This window comes from Megalobrama amblycephala, linkage group LG1 (genome assembly GCF_018812025.1).
Source record: "Megalobrama amblycephala isolate DHTTF-2021 linkage group LG1, ASM1881202v1, whole genome shotgun sequence".
NCBI classification, from domain to species: domain Eukaryota; kingdom Metazoa; phylum Chordata; class Actinopteri; order Cypriniformes; family Xenocyprididae; genus Megalobrama; species Megalobrama amblycephala.
In genome coordinates, this window is record NC_063044.1 from 35,097,400 (window position 1) to 35,119,995 (window position 22,596).

The 22,596-nt window shown below is 40.9% G+C and overlaps 2 protein-coding genes across 2 annotated transcripts in view; one reads left to right on the forward strand and one right to left on the reverse strand.

The window, feature by feature from the left end:
- Positions 1-1,061: 1,061 nt before the first annotated feature.
- Positions 1,062-3,915, reverse strand: LOC125266670 (gastrula zinc finger protein XlCGF49.1-like). The gene is made up of 2 exons (XM_048187587.1): positions 3,880-3,915; positions 1,062-3,768 (listed from the first exon to the last, which is right to left on the reverse strand). The coding sequence occupies exons 1-2, from the start codon at positions 3,913-3,915 to the stop codon at positions 3,013-3,015; spliced, it is 792 nt and encodes a 263-aa protein (XP_048043544.1). The 3' UTR covers positions 1,062-3,012.
- A 4,017-nt stretch (positions 3,916-7,932) lies between these two features.
- LOC125245430 overlaps positions 7,933-22,596 on the forward strand; it is a 1,350,402-nt gene continuing 1,335,738 nt past the window's right edge. Inside the window, 2 exon segments of the mRNA XM_048156021.1 lie at positions 7,933-7,990; positions 8,963-10,109. Of these exon segments, the coding sequence (XP_048011978.1) occupies positions 7,933-7,990; positions 8,963-10,109 (1,205 nt within the window).

The following is a 22,596-nucleotide window of genomic DNA, read 5'->3' on the forward strand; positions in this document are numbered from 1 at the left end:
GGGGCCCTGGCCAACCAGCAGTGTACTCAGTAAAACACCTCTAAAACTCTTTCAGCGAGAGGAGTACACTATTACATACACCAACATGCTCTCAAAGGAGGCCCCGAGGGCCTATTACTTGTAAACATGTGGCATTAGTCTAGTGGCCACTAAAGTTCTAGGAGCAAAATAGAACCAACCTACTTATGAGGTAGCTACTTAGCTCAACTAGAGCTAAAGTATAAACACAAACCAGGCTCAAGGAAGGAAATGTAGAAAACCAAACCACAGTAAAGTTTACTATAAAACTCACCCTGAGAGGCCAGCCACTCAGCAATGTACTCAGTAAAACACGTTACTCTCAAAGTGAGTGGAGTACACAAACGAACGCCAACATGTTACACAGGAGGCCCAGAAGGCCTACAACTCACAAACACGTTGCATCGGCTAGTGGCAATCATGACCACACCACCCAACAGGCCATGCACTCCGCCACATTACTCTGAGAGGAGGCCAGAACTAGGAACTATACGACCTACCAAGGGATAGTAATACAAAGGGTGATTTATAATAATAAACACCTAAACCCAGTCCTAGCCTGGGCCGGTAAGCTGTAGGCCTACAGGGCCACATGAAGCATAGCAATGCCTGGGCTTCACCTCTGAATTCCACTGAATATGAGTTAATAAAGTGAATATCAACAAGCAAACAATGTCAGGCAGCCGATTAAGGCCGACACTAGACATAAATATTAACTGAACTGATGAGTGCTAACTCAAACTTCAGTTTGCCCAAAAACCCCTTACTTTTTCCGACTACATACTCAGGTAAACCTATACAGGAACACAAGGTCAACATATTTAGAAACATAAATATAGACCCAGCTTACCTTCCTGCGGCTTGAAGACCGAAGACTCCTCTTTTCCTTTTCTTTCACAGGACCGAACTTGCCTACCCCTGTACTAGACCTACGTCAGTCTCATCACCCTTAATTTCTGTACAGACACTGAGGATTTTTCGCATGCACCCTCTAGTGATAGTTTTGATGCCAGTAAGTATATAAGACTTGTGCCTCCATTCAGAGAGACAGAAGTCGACTCTTACTTTGTTGCATTCAAATGTGTTGCTAATAAATTAAATTGGCCGAAAGATTTGTGGGCTCTGTTACTCCAGTGTAGCCTTACAGGAAAAGCCCAGGAAGTTTGCTCATCTCTACCTATAGAAAGCTCTCTTGACTATGACATGGTCAAGTCTGCAGTGTTACTAGCGTACGAACTTGTCCCTGAGGCCTATCGTTACCAGGAAGTGGTTTCTTTTTTTCTTTCTAACGTTGTTTTGGTAACTAAAAGGTATTGTATTTTCTTACATTAAATAAATTTTATGTTAAAGGAAGCTGTAGGGAGGGGGTGCCACTTTTTCTTTTGTAATGTTTATGCCTGTTTTTGGTTAGCCAGGGAGTGGAGGGAAGCCTATGTTGTTTATTTCTTTTACCTGCATAGGTCATTTAGTTTTCATTCTAACAGTTAGTAATTCTTTTGTTTGTTGTTTTGGCTAGCCCCTCTCCTGAAGACAGTTTGCTTCCATTTTCCCTGCATAATTAAAATAAATATTATATAAATAAGTGGCTCGTTCACATTTCTGGGGCAGAGGACTGAAGGCAACCCTCCATGTTCTTTGGTTTTGTTTCTCTTTCTAATTTAATTTAACCTTGTTTACTGTCTCCCAACCATAGACTAGGAGAGCTTGTAACACTACAAATATAAAGCACAACACTGACTCTTTTTGTTAAATGTCAGTTTTAATGGTCAACAATAGCCATTATGAAAGTACAAGCAGCTACAATAAAATGATTCATCAAACATACAAAGTCAGTGCTCAAATAGGCCACAACAGCAAACTCTAATATATAAAACTATATAAAGTTATGAGATTTCACTTTTAGTTCAAATTATAGATTCATGTAGATGAGCACTGAGCGCCCAAACTCCAAATAGGCACTACTTTTAAAAATAAACCTCAAATTTGAGCTTTAAACCAGTATATTCTTGCCTGAAAAACTCTTTAAACTACATATGACATAACTGTAGTATGTTTGAATTACACAGGTTTTCTGCTTTACTATTGATGCTTGCTGGTTAGTGTGCGATGCATTCTGGTATACCTGGCTGTCTCAAGTCCGCACAAGTCACCTCTTGATTCATCCTCGATAAAAGGGGCGGATCAAGAACACATCTGGGGATTTGAACTGTACTTGGCTAGATGTGAACTTTGAATTGGATCAGTACTTGGACAGCGACTGATGACGATTCACACAAGTACAGACAAGAGCGCATATTGAGAAAAGGCTAACTATGAATAAATTAATAAATGAGGCATTTCGGGGTCGCTCCTCATCCACAACCTGGATAATTCAACAGCAGCCACAGAGCAACAGCACCAACTATAGGTAGAGATATCTGACTGTGTCTAACTTTGACAGAAGAGACACTGTTGCTGAGCACAAAGATGAAACTACTTATCATAGGGTGACCATATGCGCCATTCTCCCAGGACGCGTCCTGTCCAGGATTTCTAAGTTGCATAAAATGTCCCAGTTTTGGTTTTGCTTTCATATTTGCGGAAAGTAACGACTGAAAAATAATTTGACCAATAGCATGCATTATACATAATCAACCGATCGTGGTTTGCAAGAAGGCTGGATCTACAGAGAACGGTCAAAGCATTGCAATTACGACAACATTTTAATGCATTGCATGAAGAATGTCAATAAGAACAGTGGCTTGCACAGACCTCCGTGTAGAAATCGTGTTCCGGGGGCACATCAATATGACCACTTTCACAATTAAAGTGGCAAGGGCTCAAGCCATTTTAGGCAATTTAGAAATCCTGGACAGGACGCGTCCTGGGAGAATGGTGCATATAGTCACCCTAACTTATCATGATTTCAGAGTGTGGTATTGTGGTTTCTCCACTGCATGGATCTTCATGTGTATCTTCAGCTGATTTTTAAAAGAGAAACTCTTTCCACACTGATCACACGTGTGTGTGCCGCTTCTCTCTGCTGTGGATCTTCTCATGCCGTTTCAGATTTGATGACAGACTGAATCTCTTGTCACAGTATGAACACTTGTGAGGTTTTTCTCCAGTGTGAATCCTCTCATGTGTTTTCAGATTTGATGAATCACTGAATCCCTTGCCACACTTTGAACACTTGTAAGGTTTTTCTCCAGTGTGAATTCTCTGATGCAGTTTTAATTGGTTTAATGTAGTAAAAGTCTTCTCACACTCAAAGCACATGTACTCTCTCACACCAGTGTGTGTTTTCTCATGTTGATATAAATAATACAGCTGTGAAAAACTCTTTCCACACACAGAACATGAATGTGGCTTCTCCTTTGTATGAACTCTCAGGTGTCTCTTGAAGGCTGATTCCCCACGAAATGTTTTGTCACATTGATGACATGTGAACGGCCTCTCTCCAGTGTGGATCCTCATGTGTTCTTTAAGGTTTGATGATCGCGTGCAGCTCTTCCCACACTGATTACATGTGTGCGGCTTCTCTCCAGTGTGAACTTTCATGTGACTCTTAAGAAGTCCTTTTAGTGTGAAACTCTTCCCGCACTGATCACATGTGAATGGCTTCTCTCCAGTGTGAACTCTCATGTGATCCTTAAGATTTCCTTTTTGTGTGAAACTCTTCCCACATTGATCACATGTGAATGGCTTCTCTCCTGTATGAACTCTCATGTGAACCTCAAGATATTGTTTCCTTGAGAAACTCTTTCCACACTGAGTGCAGGTTGTAGATTTCTTGTCTCTTCTTTTCTTTAAAAACGTCTTTTTAGTCTTTGACCGACTCAAAGGTTTTTCCCCAGGTTTGTCATAATGTTCCTCCTCCACTTCACTCAGTTCTTTGCTCTCCTCGCTTTCTTCCATCAGCTCTGAAATTACAAAAAAGTCATTTAATTTTCAGTACATCAAAATAATTTAAAGACAGAAATATGAAGTGAAAGGTTATAAAATTGAGACTTGCTGTGACAACTGCTATAAAATATTCAGATCATTCTGATGCACAGAATGAATCAAGTATAACATTTTATTTGACAGGTAAAAATGTGTCATGCCAATTACACAATTAGACATTTAGAAGACTATTTAAAAATAAGAAATACATAACATCAATTGCTCAAAGGTATAAATCTAAACATAAGAAATGTATACCTGACTTAGGATATATATTTTTTTATGTTATATTACTTTACTTAAGTAAAAAAAAAAATCCAGCAAGTTCAGGCAGCCAAAACCTAAAATTGTGGTAATTTTGGTGACATATGATGGTATAAAAAAATGGCTGTAGTACTCAACGGCTGCATATAGGCTGAAATTTAAAAAGCATTGTTGTAATGAACTAAATTGCTTTTTTGTTTGTTTTATTGTAGGGTGTTTGATCTCAGTTTTTGTTGTAGTTGGAAAATTAAGTCTTAGACAATTTTTATATTGAAAACATTAGAGTATGTTTCTGTAGTGAGAAATATTAAATATATTTGATCAATGACAAAATCCATTTTCATTTAAAGTCAATTCACATTTATTTGTATAGCACTTTTCACAATACATAACGTTTCTAAGCAGTTTTACAGGAAATGCATGTCAACATTAGCGATCTGTTATAAGAGAGGACTGTGCCCAAATTATCTAATGTGGTATTAACAGCCATATTTTGACATCAACTTTTAAGTTGATATTTAATTTTTTTTCCTAAAAACTGTAAATATTAAGGGCCAGTCACAGTATTTACACTCATAACCCTGTCAGCCATTCTGGAAAGTTCATTTACTTCATACATTTTGGTGTTCACAATTTATTCCTAAAAAAAAAACAACAACAATGTTGAAAACTGTATTGAAAATGCCTAAATACTGGAAACACTCTTGTAAATTGTGAACCAGATATGAAATACATGTAAAATAAATATTTAGTTGATGTTGACAATTAATATGACGGTTTCTCAAACCAAGTATTAAAAATGAACATTATGTATAATAGGTTTACTGTTTCTCTAAATGTGCAGAAGTGTTTGAATCTTTCTAACATGAATGTTGTTCAGCATCATGAATGAATGAAGAATAAACACCAACCTCTTTGTTCTTCAGTATCTTCAGTGTGTTTCATTCTGCAGGGTTCTGGATCACTCATGTTCTTTGAAGTTTTCAGCTCTTCCTGATGCTTCAGTGCTCCTCTGATGGGAATATTCCAGCATTTATTGATGAACTGCTGTGGGAGGAGCTTCATTAAGTGAATTGCAGTGGGCGGGGCTTTGTTGACTGAACTGCAGATTGGTTGGAGGAGATGATCTGCCCAAATCAAAAATAAATCAGTTACTGTGTTTGTTTTTATAGGGTTGAAGTCCAGATATCAAACTGTAGTGTCTGCATCAAATGAAATGTACAAAAGCGATTTTACATTGAAAACCCACTAAATGAAGTGTGTTCAATGTTTCAAATTACTTTTGTGAAAATAAAATGTTTTAATGTGCCATCATCATTTGGTGTAACTGATATATTTAATGCAAAAAGGAATCAGTTATTTTGACCTGTACTTTATAAAAATATATATAAAAAATAAGAGATATCATACTAAATTTCATTATATTTTAAATGATTAAATAATTCTTGGTGACAAATGGGTGAAATCTAGTGGTTTGAAGGAAAGGGGCAAAGTATAAAGATTTAAAATGACAATTCAATTAAAGAGTATTTTGGGCTGCACTGTGATCCTTAAATACAGTGTTTGAATGTCATCAACTGATTCTCCTTCTAAATATGCCTGAAATATGCTTTATTTTCTTTTTTGATATATTAACCCCTTTTTGTATTTCACCCATAAACTAAGTGCATTCAGAATTTATATTGGTCTATCGTAAAGCAACTGATGCTAATTCAGAACTTCATTCTGTTTCTCCATTAAAATATTGACAGATATCTAGAAAAGTAGTAAAGAACTGTAAGAAAAACTGTTAAAAGCATAAAGACAGAAATAAATGTAGATATTTGTAGTCATCAAATTCCCTCAGTCTGTTGATCTTTAAGTGTCAATTTACAGCAGATCTGAAGACATCAGCATAATAAATGAGGTGAAAACAGGAACTATTGACATGAAATAAAGAGTGTTTTCAGCAGTTTCTCTGGTAATATTGATGATCCTCAGACTATCAACACTCATTCAACAAGACATTCAGATCATTAGCAGATCATCTCACTTTATTCTGAGTGTTTGCTGTTAGAAACTGATTATTGGAGTCAGGATATATGAGAAAATCCTATAATCTGCTTTAATGAAAGACAATACTGATATTTCTCACAATATGACACCAATAATACAAAAACAAACACTAATGGCACTCATCTTCATCAACCACTGCTGCTAAACATTTTACCAAATAAAATCTAAACATTTCGTTTTAGATAAATTAATCTTATTAATTACACAATGTGGTGATTAATTAATCTAATTTAGCTCAGGAATTATCCCCAAAAGATCATCTAAGAGACATTACAAAAAGTAGCTTCAAATATTGTATTTGATTCAACATGAGGGTGAGTAAATGATAATTATTAATATGGAAATACGATTTATTTATTGAAGTTATACTCTAAAAAAGAATCTAAAACTGCCAGTAGTTGGCAGTAAATGTCTCAATGAGTGAGTTATTGAGTCCTTCATTCATTTGATTTGTTCAAGCGGCTGAATGGAATTACTTCAGGAATGAAGTAAATGCTCTCTTTATGAGTGCACCACTAAATCATTGATTCACCAGATTGATTCGCTCAAAACGCAGATTCATTCAGAAACAAAACGAAACACTGTTTAATAACAACGTCATACTAAATTAAAAGCAAAACATTTTAGATAAATGACCATATTAATAAAAAATAAAAAATGTTCCAGAAATGACAAATGTTCCTTATGCATTGATGTCCATACAGTGAATTAACGATTTACAAAAACTGCAATAGTTAAAGTAGAAATGTAAAATCTCAGAGTTTTTCTCTAAGTGAGATCTTTCCAGCAGGATTTGTGAGTCTGAGACGGGGAGAGTTTTCAGTTTCTGCACATAAAACTGTTACATGTTAAATCTCTAATTACTTTATTAAAATTAATCTTATCATAAAATCAAACCATGTTTCATAGTTATAGTTAATTCATAGGAATTAAGCAGCAGTGGTTGTTGAAGATGAGTGCCATTATTGTTTGTTTTTGTATTATTGGTGTCACATTGTGAGAAATAACAGTATTGTCTTTAATTAAAGCAGTTTATAGGATTTTCTCATACATATCCTGACTCCAATAATCAGTTTCTAACAGCAAACACTCAGAAGAAAGTGAGATGATCCTCAGACAATCTTGTTGAACATTCATTCAACAAGATCATTCAGATCATTACCAGCAGATTACTGCTGAAAACACTCTTTATTTCATGTCAATAGTTCCTGTTTTCACCTTCATTTATTATGCTGATGTCTTCAGATCTGCTGTAAATTGACACTTAAAGCTCATTTCATTGCTGTCAACAGACTGAGAGGATTTAATGACTACAAATATGTACAATTATTTTTGTCTTTATGTGTAGAACTGTTTTTCTTACCATTATCCATATTTGGAATAATTTTGTTACATTATATTCTTTTATCATTTATATATAAAAACAAACCCTGTAACTGATATATTTTTTATTTTGGCAGATCAGCTCCTCACACACTGGGATTCATCATCAGTGAAGCTCCTCCCACAGTAGTCACATCATCAGTGAAGCTCCTCCCACAGTAGTCACATCATCAGTGAAGCTCCTCCCACAGCAGTAGATCAATAAATGCTGGAATATTCCCATCAGATGACCATCAGGAAGAGCTGAAACCAGTAAAGACTGAGTTTATTAAAGAGGACAGTGAGAACATGAGTGATCCAGAACCCTGCAGAATGAAACACACTGAAGATACTGAAGAACAAAGAGGTTGGTGTTTATTCTTCATTCATTCATGATGCTGAACAACAGTCATGTTAGAAAGATTCAACAACACATTTAGATATGCAGTTCATCTAATATTCATCAAATGGTCAGTAAAGTGATATTTGAAAAATGTTCATATTGATTATCAACATCAGGTCAAAATTCAGATTATTTTACATATTTTTATATCTGGTTCAAAATTTGCAACAATGTAACCAAAATTTTAGACGTGTTTCAAAAAAAAAAAAAAAAAAAAAAACAGTAATATCAGTAAACACCAAATTGTATCAAGTAAATTCACTTTCCAGAATGGCTGACAGGGTTGTAAAGCTTGACTTAAGCAAAAGCTGATTTATAGTTATTGATAAAGTTGTATTTCAAGTTATTCATAGTTATATAGATTATTCTTCTTACAGTAACTTTGGTAACAGGGTTGATGAATGTGATCAACACTGTACAGTTTGTTTAAAAACTGAGACGATGGATTGAGGTTATTTTCTTGTCCTCCCATCATGCTCTAGAAAGAGCCTGGTCACTTCCTGGGCTTCACAGTTTTAAGAGGAAAATTCAGGGTTGAAGGTCAAAATTCACGTGAGTTTGTTTTCAGTGTCCCACATTCACATGTGTGGAAGTCTGTGAAAGAAAAAGTGTGACCAACCCTTAATCATTACAGTTTTAGTAAAATAAATATCAATCTAAAAGTTGGTGTCAAAATATGACAATAATTGTGATTCATCAACATATTTAATAGTTCTCACTACAGAAACTTTTGATTTGTCTATAATGTTTTAAATATAATAATTGTTTCAGGGACATATAATAAATATATAAAAAGGCATCAAAGTGATCAGAATATTTCATAGCAGTTGTCTACTTCAGTACATGAAGGTTCACTTTTATGTTCTTTCACTTCATAATCCTCATTTTGAATTACTTTAATATACTGAAAATTAACTTTTTTTATTGTAATTTCAGAGCTGATGGAAGTGAAGGAGGAGAGTGAAGAACTGAGTGAAGTGGACGAGGAACATCATGACAAACCTGGAGAAAAACCTTCGAGTCGCTCAAAGACTAAAAAGTCATTTCTAAAGAAAAGAGACAAGAAATCTACAACCTGCACTCAGTGTGAAAAGAGTTTCTCAACCAAACAACATCTTAAGATTCACATGAGAGTTCATACAGGAGAGAAGCCGTTCACATGTGATCAGTGTGGAAAGAGATTCACACAAAGAGGAAATCTTAAGAATCACATGAAAGTTCACACTGGAGAGAAGCCGTTCACATGTGATCAATGTGGGAAGAGTTTCTCACAAAAAGTACATCTTACTGTTCACATGACAGCTCACACAGGAGAGAAGCCGTTCACATGTGATCAATGTGGGAAGAGCTACAGTCAATCATCAAGCCTTAAAGAACACATGATGATCCACAGTGGAGAGAAGCCACACACATGTGATCAATGTGGGAAGAGTTTTACAACAAAACAAAGTCTTGAGATTCACAGTGGAGTTCATACCAGAGAGAAGCGGTTCGCATGTAATGAATGCGGCAAAACGTTTCTCTGGGCATCAAACCTGAAGAAACACCAGAGAGTTCATACAAAGGAGAAGCCACATTCATGTTCTGTGTGTGGAAAGAGTTTTTCACAGCTGTGTAGTTTACAAGAACATGAGAAAATACACACTGGTGTGAGAGAGTACATGTGCTTTGAGTGTGAGAAGACTTTTATTACAGCAAACCAATTAAAACGTCATGAGAGAATTCACACTGGAGAAAAACCTTACAAGTGTTCACACTGTGACAAGAGATTCAGTGTGTCATCAGATCTGAAAACACATGAGAGGATCCATACTGGAGAGAAACCTCACAAGTGTTCACAGTGTGACAAGAGATTCGGTCAGTTAGCACATCTGAAAACACATGAGAGGATCCACACTGGAGAAAAACCTTACAAGTGTTCACACTGTGACAAGAGATTCAGTTGTTCATCATATCTGAAAGCACATGAGAAGATCCACACTGGAGAAAAACCTTACAAGTGTTCACACTGTGACAAAAAATTCAGTCGTTCATCATCTCTGAAAACACACGAGAGGATCCACACTGGAGAGAAACCTTACAATTGTTCATACTGTGACAAGAGATTCAGTGATTCATCATCTCTGAAAACACACGAGAGGATCCATAGCAGAGAGAAGCCGCACACGTGTGATCAGTGTGGAAAAAGTTTCTCTTTTAAAAATCACCTGAAGATACACATGAAGATCCACGCAGTGGAGAAACCACATCACCACAGTCTGAAATCCAATAAGTAGTTCATCTTTATGTGCTGAGGAACAAAGTAGTTTCCTTACAGCCACAATAAGTGGCAGGACGGTTTGGTGGTTGCTTAGTGTCTGCTTGGAAAATCTGAAACTTCTCCTGAAACTACAACAGAACGATCAAATCACTGTTAAAACAGACTGTATGGATCCCTTAAGGTCAGTGTGACAAACTAGTGACTTACACTTAGTGAACAAACTGCCATGTTTCTATTATTGTCATTTACAACATAACAATAAAACAACCTACAACTGACTATTAACTTGTTGTTGCTCCTCTTCATTCATTCCATGATAAATCTCCCACCATTTCCCATCATCATTCCTTCGATCTTCTGGAGTAGTTCTTGTACCTGAATGTCTGATTTACTCTTGATCTTGTTGTTGGATCTTGAAAGATCAGTTTTAGATGTTCATCAATGCCTGTTCCAGATCCTCCAGTTCATCTCCATGTGTGAACAGAATCATGATGCACTTCAGAACTTCAGGACCAAATAAAAACTTCCAAATCGAGGATCTCTTCCTCATTTCCCACAGTTTCCTCTAGACTAGAGGAATGGTTAGCAGAACTGAGACCTGCTGAACAACCAGAGACCAGCTGCTCTTTCATCATCTCCAGATCTTTATTCAGATCTGGAGATGATGAAAGACCATTTCTTTCCATTAGAAGATTCCGGATCACTGGATTATCTGGATGAAAGTTGGTCTCTGAAATGTCTAATATAATGTTAATATTCTTCTCACTGGAGGTCAAGAGTAAGAAAAGAAAATGTCTGTTTCACAAACAAACATAAAATATTGTTTTAAATGTGTAAATCAGGACAGATTGATTTGTTTTACTGAAGTGTCTCTCTCACCTCTGAACATGCTCTCATGACTGTAATGAAAGAAAAGAAGCATTGAGCATCATTCATTATGTTAATGAACGTTTCATTTATTAACACTTTATGAGTTTTTTTTTCACATTGAACTGCAGCTCTAATGATTTATAGTTAATACCAAAGAACATATTCATCTGTTTTAATCTTTAAACAGAAAATATGATTGAGTTGTTTAGAGAGATTGAGCTGATTTACTCCATCTGCAGAATCACAGATGAATCTCATCTGTAAATCTCATGATTCAGATTCACACAGTGAGAAGTGATGAGATGATCAGAAGAGAAAGAAATAACAGGATTGTAGGATTTGGACTTTTGAATTTTATCTCTAGAACTGTTGGAAAGGAAACACTAACCCTGGTGGTCCGGTCAGATCCCAGGAGCTCAGTCAACTGCAGTTCTTTCCTTTGATGATTTTACTGAAGCATTTGTGTGTGGTCTGTACAAAGATAAATAACATTTGCAATAAGTAAATAATACAGGCTTCAGATCCAATTATTTAACAGTCCAACATAACAAACCATAATACATGTAATGTGGAATATTACTCGCAATTCATGGTTTCACACTTACAAATAATCAGATAGTAAATAGTATGTGAAGTAGTATGCGTATTTGGCGTGCTGTCCGAGGATTTGGCTCAAACCCAAAACTTTTTGATATAAGTGAATATAAATCCCCAAAAATTGCAAACCAATGCAGGACAGCAGCCGGAAAAATTACTGATGACCCCCAAAAATTGCACTGTGTAGGCTGATTGTGCTGTTTGGTGGGTTAGTTTGAAGTGCCGGGAGAGTTCTCATCATATTTAATGAAAACACTGCTGCGGCAGTGAAGGCGAGTTTAGACAGGGCAGCAGTGGAGATATTGGAGCTCAGATGAACTGAGCTCCTGCGGGAGCCGAGGCGACATCACTGCTACGGCAGTGGAGATATTAGCCAGAGAATCTGAGCTTCTGCAGGAGCCGAGGCAACATCACTGCTACGGCAGTGGAGAGAATAGCCAGATGAACTGAGCTCCTGCAGGAGCCGAGGCGACATCACTGCTGCGCCAGTGGAGAGAATAGCCAGATGAACTGAGCTCCTGCAGGAGCCGAGGCGACATCACTGCTGCGGCAGTGGAGATATTAGCCAGAGAATCTGAGCTCCTGCGGGAGCCGAGGCGACATCACTGCTACGGCAGTGGAGAGAATAGCCAGATGAACTGAGCTCCTGCGGGAGCCGAGGCGACATCACTGCTGCGGCAGTGGAGATATTAGCCAGAGGAACTGAGCTCCTGCGGGAGCCGAGGCGACATCACTGCTGCGGCAGTGGAGATATTAGCCAGAGGAACTGAGCTCCTGCGGGAGCCGAGGTGACATCAGTGCTGCGGCAGTGGAGATATTAGCCAGATGAACTGAGCTCCTGCAGGAGCCGAGGCGACATCATTGCTGCGGAAGTGGAGATATTAGCCAGAGAATCTGAGCTCCTGCGGGAGCCGAGGCGACATCACTGCTACGGCAGTGGAGAGAATAGCCAGAGGAACTGAGCTCCTGCGGGAGCCGAGGCGACATCAGTGCTGCGGCAGTGGAGAGAATAGCCAGATGAACTGAGCTCCTGCAGGAGCCGAGGCGACATCACTGCTGCGGCAGTGGAGATATTAGCCAGATGAACTGAGCTCCTGCAGGAGCCGAGGCGACATCACTGCTGCGGCAGTGGAGATATTAGCCAGAGAATATGAGCTCCTGCGGGAGCCAGGCGACATCACTGCTACGGCAGTGGAGAGAATAGCCAGATGAACTGAGCTCCTGCGGGAGCCGAGGCGACATCACTGCTGCGGCAGTGGAGATATTAGCCAGAGGAACTGAGCTCCTGCGGGAGCCGAGGCGACATCACTGCTGCGGCAGTGGAGATATTAGCCAGAGGAACTGAGCTCCTGCGGGAGCCGAGGTGACATCAGTGCTGCGGCAGTGGAGATATTAGCCAGATGAACTGAGCTCCTGCAGGAGCCGAGGCGACATCATTGCTGCGGAAGTGGAGATATTAGCCAGAGAATCTGAGCTCCTGCGGGAGCCGAGGCGACATCACTGCTACGGCAGTGGAGAGAATAGCCAGAGGAACTGAGCTCCTGCGGGAGCCGAGGCGACATCAGTGCTGCGGCAGTGGAGAGAATAGCCAGATGAACTGAGCTCCTGCAGGAGCCGAGGCGACATCACTGCTGCGGCAGTGGAGATATTAGCCAGATGAACTGAGCTCCTGTAGGAGCCGAGGCGACATCACTGCTGGGGTAGTGGAGAGAATAGCCAGATGAACTGAGCTCCTGTGAGAGCTGAGGCGACATCACTGCTGCGGCAGTGGAGATATTAGCCAGAGGAACTGAGCTCCTGCGGGAGCCGAGGCGACATCACTGCTGCGGCAGTGGAGATATTAGCCAGATGAACTGAGCTCCTGCGGGAGCTGAGGCAACATCACTGCTGCGGCAGTGGAGATATTAGCCAGAGGAACTGAGCTCCTGCAGGAGCCGAGGTGACTTCAGTGCTGCGGCAGTGGAGAGAATAGCCAGATGAACTGAGCTCCTGCGGGATCCGAGGCGACATCAATGCTGCGGCAGTGGGAGAGAATAGCCAGATGAACTGAGCTCCTGCGGGAGCCGAGGCGACATCACTGCTGCGGCAGTGGAGATATTAGCCAGAGGAACTGAGCTCCTGCGGGAGCCGAGGCGACATCATTGCTGCGGCAGTGGAGATATTAGCCAGAGAATCTGTACTCCTGCGGGAGCCGAGGTGACATCGCTGCTGCGGCAGTGGAGATATTAGCCAGAGAATCTGAACTCCTGCGGGAGCCGAGGTGACATCGCTGCTACAGCAGTGGAGATATTAGCCAGAGAATCCTGAACTCCTGTGGGAGCCGAGGTGACATCACTGCTACGGCAGTGGAGATATTAGCCAGAGAATCTGAGCTCCTGCAGGAGCCGAGGCGACAGCACTGCTGCGGCAGTGGAGAGAATAGCCAGAGGAACTGAGCTCCTGCAGGAGCCGAGGCGACATCACTGCTGCGGCAGTGGAGATATTAGCCAGAGGAACTGAGCTCCTGTAGGAGCTAAGGCGACAGCACTGCTGCGGCAGTGGAGAGAATAGCCAGATGAACTGAGCTCCTGCGGGAGCCGAGGCGACATCACTGCTGCAGCAATGATAGAAAAATTCCATTTTATTGGTATTATGGTATTAGTTGAGTTGGATATGGTGGCTTGTAGGTATGCGTGAGAGATCAAGCTGGAGCTGAAACTAGCTGATAAGTGTTTGTTGGGATTCTTTAATATGGAAGCGATTAGATTGGATGTAGTTCTTAAAAGCTTCTGATGACCACCAACCAAGTGTTTGAATCTGATGCTGGGAGAGGCCTTTTTGGGTGGCTGTAGTTGCTGCTCCTATGGGGAATGGATTGTAGAGTTCTTGGGGAGGCAGCTTGAAGAATGTAGTTGGGAGGTGTCAAGGAGAGTTTTTAGTGAGTGGTTTATGGAAATATCAGCTCTGAATAATAAGGTACCGGCGTTGGGAATGGGTGCACCTCTGGTGCCAACAGCTTGAATTTCTAAGAGGATCTGATGTTGTTGGCAACAGAGTTTGGTTCCAAGGCTGTAGCATTTGGTGGGATGGGCATCAGGTTGTAGTAGACAGGGTGAATTGTGTTTTGTTTGTGGGACAGTGAAGAAAAGCCGGGACCGAGGCTGTTAGCGGAGGCAGCCTCTTACTCGGGCTGGCCCCTGGAGCCTGGGAAGGAACAGGGTGGTTAGAAAAAGAGGGAAGCTGGAGAAAATAGGACATCTGGGCCTTCGCCGATAGCGAAGGCAGCCTCACGCTACAGTCTGTAGTTGAACTGTACACCAAAGACAAAAGAGATGTAGGGTGAGAGATGGCAGGAATGAAATGGCTGAGATGGCTAAGCTAGTAGTAATTCCTGTTTAGAACAGTTTGGACAGTTTAGGAAGGTACATAAATATCCTATTGATTACTTGTGCCGTGAAGCCTGGAAATAAACTGTATTCAAGTTAAAGGGTCATGAAACCCAAGAATAAATTTTTTGAGCTGTGAACTGAAATGTATAGGCTGCACATCATTGAAAACACTAAAGGTAAACACTCATTTTATTTAAAAGTTTTTATTTAAAATTTATTTTTATTTTATTTAAAAGTTAAAATTAGTTATTTTTGCATTTTTCAGAGTGATTTCTATCTTAGAAAAGCAAAGCCGGAGCAACATCACAAAACCTGACGTCATCGTGTGCTACCGGCAAGATCCGGAGTCCTGGTTGGCTCCAAGTATGGGCTGGTCGAACATGCTGACGTCAACAGTTTCTACATTTATTCATGAGAAAAAGATCATTCAAGCCAATCACTGTGCTGTAGCATAAGATTATAATCGTGGTATTATGCAAGAGGAAGTATCACTTCTCTTGCCTCTGTCTCTTGTCATTCAGAGACATATTGTTGGTGTTCGTTTCCTCAGTGCTACAACACAATGTGTTTTCCTGCGACGCGACCAGAGCAGAAGTTTGGGTGCCTGCGGTTTGTTTTGCTGTAAGCTACCAGCACAAATGGAAAATATGTTCGCATGAGATCGCATTACAATGGAGAATTCAAATATCACAAAAGCGCTGTTCATCACCTCTGCGTTCGGACACACAAGCCGTATGTATGTTTCCCTCAGCACAGCAGCACGAGTGTTGTTTTGTTTTTTGCCCACGATGCGGTCAGAACTGAAGTTTGAATACGAACACATGAAAAATACAATTGTTATGCTATACATGCGGAGTGCGCATATGATCGGTTTCAGCGCAGAGCTTTGCATTGTGTTTAACAACACTAGCCACGTGGCTCATAGCTCATACAGAATAAAGTATTCATGTTTAAAGTTTTTATAGACATATTTCACACATTCTCCTGCACCAAACATGAACCAGCACGGTGTATGCACACATAGTTCAGTAAGTCTTCTTCAAATTAATTGTATGTGCAAACTGGACACTGATACAGTGGTGTGGCCTATCTGAACGCAATGACACAATTATTCTAATAAACAAAAGACTGATTCTGAGAGTGCAGTGCTCGTAAACGTAATCAAAGTAGCCTATTATTAGCCCCATTAAATATTCTTTCGCATTTCTCCTTTGTGCTTGGGAGTTTGTTGTCATTTTCTCTGTGCTAATATATTAATATTCATTATTGTGTATAATGAGTGTGTTCTGTGCTTCATTGGTTGTTCTCTCCCCTCTTCCCTGATTCAGCTGATAGAGTGGAAAGTGTGAGCTGGCTGGGAATGAGTCTGCGCTACGGCGTGGCTCTGGCTTGCTGAAGGCCTGCTCCGGCGGCCTTATGTTGGAGGAAGGCCTGTATTCCCCGAGACTCGAGCTTGGTGCTCGACTGCCTTGTTGTCCATTTCTTTATGGCAGTAATGATAGAATGGGCAGGACTAGGGAAATACATGGAAGGAGATCGCTGATGTTTCAACCGCAGTGACGAAAGTAGGCCGTTTGTTTGGGCTGATGCCCCCCGAGATAACTCTGCGGGATCAACGCCGGTGTAATTGCTCCTAGTAAGGCCAGAGGATTGTAGCAAATATTCCTTGAGGACGAAAGATTCTTCATTGGATGCAAAAAGAGATTAATTTCGGACATGTTGGGAATTTAGGGTGGGTCAGATGCTGTAAAACTGTCGAGGAATATGGGTGAGTCGACTCTGTCTATATATGTAATGTTGGAGATTGAGACGACAGGGTGGTAGATCCAAATGCAAGCTTTATTAAAAGAGCATAGTCACACAAGCAGGAAGTCAAACACCAGTAAACAGGATCAGGAGAGACGAGGCAAAGGGTAGTCCAAAACACAGGCAAATATCAGGGCAGGCAGCAAACGATCATAATCCAGGAAACAGTCCAAAGTCAAAAATACAGGCAGGGCAAGAAACACAGAGACAAGGTCGAAAACAAGGTGAAACACAGAGCTAAACAATACTCAGCAATACTCAAGTGTGTGATTTTTTCCTAGATGGGGAATTGTGGGAAATGTAGTCCAGAGTGATGTGTGACTGTCCCTGCATTCCATTCGGAAGGACTCATCCCTATGCCTTAATTCCTTCAAAGGGTTTATCCTCCGGAGTGAGAGCTTCAAAGGGATCAAAAAAACTATTTTTTTTGGAACGCACTTCTGTGTCATCTTAACGTGACAATCAAGGAGGAGTAGATGTGCAAGCTGCGCCCTTTGTTTAATTAATTAATTTATTTTTATCGCACCATATTGTATATTTGTATCTATGAATTTGAAACATTTGAATGGACTGATAAATGGAGCTGTAAAGTATTTTTGTTGAAGTACAATGTTGTTTTGACCATATTAATGTGGCAAATCTTACTCGTATAAATAGTACAGTAGTATAGAAAAATACTATACATACATTACTAGGTAAAATCGAACTCCGAGCCTCCTGTACCCATTCTGTTATGTCAAATAACTTCCCTCTGCAAAGGATCATGGGGACCCGAAGTGTTCATCAGTTGTACCCTTCGAAATCCTTCATTCCGAAGGGCCATTTGAAGTGGCCAGTTTTGAGCACTTCGGTTTGGAATGACCCTTCAATATGGCGGCCATGATTATTTTCACTTCCGAAGAGTCCTTTGGAGGGTGATATATCCCGTTTGGAACGCACCACCTGTGTGCCATGAAAAGGTGACAATGGTGAACCGGTGACCTCAGGTGGGGAGTAGCAGGAAACAGCAGGCGCAGGATACATGACAATATATATGCTTTCACTCATGCTAATTGGGTAAATATGTTGATTACAAATTGCTAACAGCTGGCTAAAGTGACGTGATGATTAGCCAGATTATTTGAATGTTGCTCCTCCCGAATTTTGTCAATCAAACATTAAGTGAAATACTATAGCTCCATGATTAACCATTTAACTATAATCTTCAACTCACACTTAAGCCGAGTTCAGACTGCACGATTTTAGCCCCGATTTTGGTTTTGAGAAATCGCAGACAAATGCCCGAAATCACAGGCAAATCGGTGCTCGTTCACGAGAGTGACAATCATGCAGTGTGAATGAGCAAAGACACGATCTGAGAGAATCGCCGATGAGTCGCCGACACCCGTGAGATATTTGGCATGCTAAATATCTGGACCTGTCGGCGATTCAAAATCCTGCTGTGTGAAAAGTGCAGCGGGGAGTTCGGGGAGGAGTTATAGACCACAATATCAGCAAGCTTGGCTTCATTTCAGATAAACATTACAATTCTATCAAACAGAACCAAAGCACAAACATTTGCTTGACCATCCGCAACAGCAGCACATTGAAAAGTTATGTATTTAGCTCCAACTGTCATTGCAGAACACACAATCCTTGTTCCTCGCATCTCCCCAAACATTTCCTCCTTCGTATTCTTCTTTTCTTTATGTTGTTTTCGCTGCAAATCAGCGCACAGGCAATTATTTTAAATAATAATCCCACCGTGTGTCTCAATCAGCTCCCTAGTTCAGTAGTCAGGGCACTGATCAGGGTATCAGCCACATTCACTTTCATTATATACTGATTCACGACCTAGGGAGCTACGGAGCTGATTGAGACGCAGGGCCAGTCTCACGTGAGAACTCCGGTCTTGAACGCGTGATATCGCATTGTTTCCTTGTCACGTCTCGCGTGTTTGGTTGTGAAATGTAGTTTGCGTGCCAGACAGAGTTGTTGGCGATTCTTCCTATTGTAAAGTCATGCAGTGTGAAACCTTCTGTCGCCGATCCATTGTTCAGTGTGAACACAGCAGAGACTGAATGCTGGCTAAGATAGTCATGCAGTGTGAAAAGAACAGTGACCCAACTACTTTGAAAATCGTGCAGTCTGAACTCGGCATTATACTTGCAATTTACTGCAAACATCTAAAACATGAATAACAATCTCCCTCAACAGAAGATGACATCAGTATAATCAAAGTGATCGTATAATCTGACGACAGATGTAAATATAGACGTGCATGAACAGATAGTTCATGCATGCTAGTTAAACATGCTTAATTAGTTGTTTAATTTAGTTACAATAACGTCAACACTCAACAATTAAATGCCAGATTACAAGCTAAATTTTCTCATAACTGTATATCAACAGTAAATAACTCACTTTACAAGATGACCGCACTAGAGACTAGTGAGGGAAGGAAATTGTACTAGACAAAATGCGGCTAGTTTTACCACAAATATCGTCTTTCAGATGATCCTTGGAAGCCAAAATCGAAGTCAAAAATAAAATTAGCTTAATATCACAGGCCTAAAGTGTAAGCAGATTTGAATGTTTAGTTCTCTCCTGGCTCTCAGCTGGGCGCTGGTGTTGCAATGGAATGTTCTATTGTTGCTTCTTGTTAGTGTATATTCTTTGGTATAAAGCCCTGTTCACACCGCCAGCGACACACAGTGATAAAGCGACAGTGACCGTTGGCGACAGAATGTTCTTGATTCAGCCTTTTGAATGAATCATTTGAATAAATAACTCAATGGCTCACTCATTAAGACAGTCACATGCCACCATCTACTGGCAGTTTAATTTCATGATTAAAAGTCTAAATTTCCCACCAACATTTCTGTTGTATGTGTGTCCAGTGACAGGAGACACGCAACAAAAGTAAGGAAATTTCAACTTTATGCAAATGAGGAGTGCATTTTGCAAATGACAACCAATAGTAGTGAAGGCTCTCTGGAGCTCACGTCACCATCTCGAGTGCAGTCAAGACAGACAGGAATAGTTCCGGAGTGATTTCGCTGTTTTATATGATTTGACTGTACATACATATAATAAAATTATGCGTGAAAAAAAAACAGTCGGCAGTCTTGTGAGTTTGATTCATACATTTTGTGTTGTTAATATGATGCTATGAGCAGTTTAGCACTGCTGCAGTTCATATTACAGTTTCCCTGCATTGTGTTGATTATTAGGGACAAGAAAATTGATTATTCGTCAAATTCGCATGACATTTTAGTATTTTTTGACTATGAGTGAGTTTAATTTGTTGATAGATCGATCGTTAATCTAGTTAATGATTTAATGCACTGAGCTCTGCAGTCACAACACTCTACAACAGCAGAATGTTACTTTTAATTATTTTAAACCTAATTCCTAGTCAAATTAGAATGATTTCTTAGTTTTACCAATGACATTAGAGCGACAGCACTAGGAATGCCCACAAGCGAATTCACAGTACAGAGACTAGTGACAGTCAGCAAAAAACTCGCTGGCGGTGTGAACAGAGCTTAAGCTTGAGTGGAGAGGCAATATTCCTCTTGTGTTCGTGAGTTATGCTCTTTACACAGGGATTGGGGATCTGAATTTTAATATTTTTATAACTCTGAGAAGAATCTGCTGAAACAGTGAATGTTAAGTCTGTCATTTACTACTCACCCTCATGTCGTTTCACACCCGTAAGACCTTCGTTCATCTTCGGAACACAAATTAACATATTTTAGTTGAAATCCAATGGCTCCATGAGGCCTTCATAAGGAGCAATGACATCTCCTGAAGCAGTGTTTTGAAATCGGCCGTCACTAAATAATTAGTTATTTCGTTTTTTCTGGCGCACCAAAAATATTCTCGTCGTTTTATAATATTAATATTGAACCACTGTACTCACATGAACTGATTTAAATATGTTTTTAGTACCTTTATGGATCTTGAGAGAGGAAGTGTCATTGCTCCCTATGAAGTTCACTTTGGCCTGATTTTGGCCTAATTTTGTTCGAAATGATGTCACATCAGTTCGTTCTTCGATTTCGTTTGAAGTATACCGGGACCTTTATGTACCTATCTGAAATAAACATGTTTACTCCAGAGGGAGAAACTGCCACTAAATATTTCACAGTGTTGTTGGTATAGTAGTGACTGTATGATGCACTTCTAGGGTCCAGGTTTTTGGCTTTCTGCAAGACAATCAATTACACAGATTGTGTTTGAAAAGCGTTCTTTAAATGCTTGGGGCAACATTGCTTTGATTGTTTCATGACCACATATCATGCAACCACATAACTGTCACAGATCTCTTGTTCCCCTGGACTCTAATTCCCATGATCCTCCTGTTTCCACACCTGCACTCACTTCCCTCGTCATCTCCCCATCATCACTCATCACCTGCACCTCATCAGCACTCCCTTTATATTGCACTCACTCCCTTCACTCATTGTCCGTTCTCTGTTGTGTTATGTGTTAGTTTGGTGTACTCTGCCTATGTTTATTAAACGTACCTTATATTACTGTGGAAATCCGTATCTGCCTCATCTCTACACCAGCAACCGTAACAGAAGAACGGACCATTAAACCGCTGGATTTCCACTGAAAGGGATGGCTATTTCCTTCATTGCCCTGGCTCCAGCTTCTCCCATGCCTCCCATTTCCTTGACGGCCGGCGATCGCCTCATCGGGCTCCTACAGGTTGGTCGTTCACTGGAGAGGTATGTGGAGGAGTTCGTTGAACTAGCTTATCTGACTAACTGGGCCGATGCTTATTTAATCGCCCTGTTTTTGGACGGACTGGATGACGACACTCTCCGTTTTGATGAACCTGATTATCGTTTCTCCATAAGTGAAACTATCAATTTAATTTTGTTTTTGAATAATTCCAAATTCATGGTTGAAAAGGTTCAGGATGAGTGTTTGTCTCCAGTCTGTCCAGAAACACGGTTGGCCAGGCCAGTTAGTCAGCCTCCGTATTCCTCCGCATACCCCTCCAGTGAACTCCCTGCCTGTTTCATACTGGACCCACACTCCTCCGCTGGGTCCAGTAAGCGGAGGAGGAGGAGGAGGAGGAGGAAAAGAGCTGCCCCATCCAGTCACGAGCCTGCCGCTCCAGCCCTCACCAAGGAGGCTCCAGCCTCTCACGAGCCGCCAAGTGATGCGGTGTGGCTCATTGACTTTTTCACAAAGCCAGTATCTCCAGTCTCCGCCGAGCCAGTTTCTCCAGTCGCCACCGAGCCATTATCTCCAGTCTCAGCCGCCGAGCTCTCTGCTTCGGCCGCCGCCGCTCCAGCCTGTCACGAGCCCGCTCCAGCCTGTCACGAGCCCGCTCCAGCCCAAAGACTGTTTACCCTCCCTGCCTCCCTCTCCCTGCCTCCTCCCATTTGTGTCAGCACTGCACCTCCACCTCAAGCCCCCTCGCCCAGATCTCCACCTCGGTCCTCTGGGCGATTACCTACACCTTGGCTCCAACCTCCCTCGTCTCCACCATGGTCCATCAGGCCAACAGTCTCACCAGTCTCCACCCTGCCTCCGGTCACACAATGGTCCCTAGTCAGCCTGCCCTCACCTCTGGACTGCACTCCTCCGTCTTCGCTCCGTCCCTCAGTCTCAGTTGGCCTCCTCACTCCCTCCTGTGTTCCCTTTGTTGTGTGTCGTCTGGATTCTAC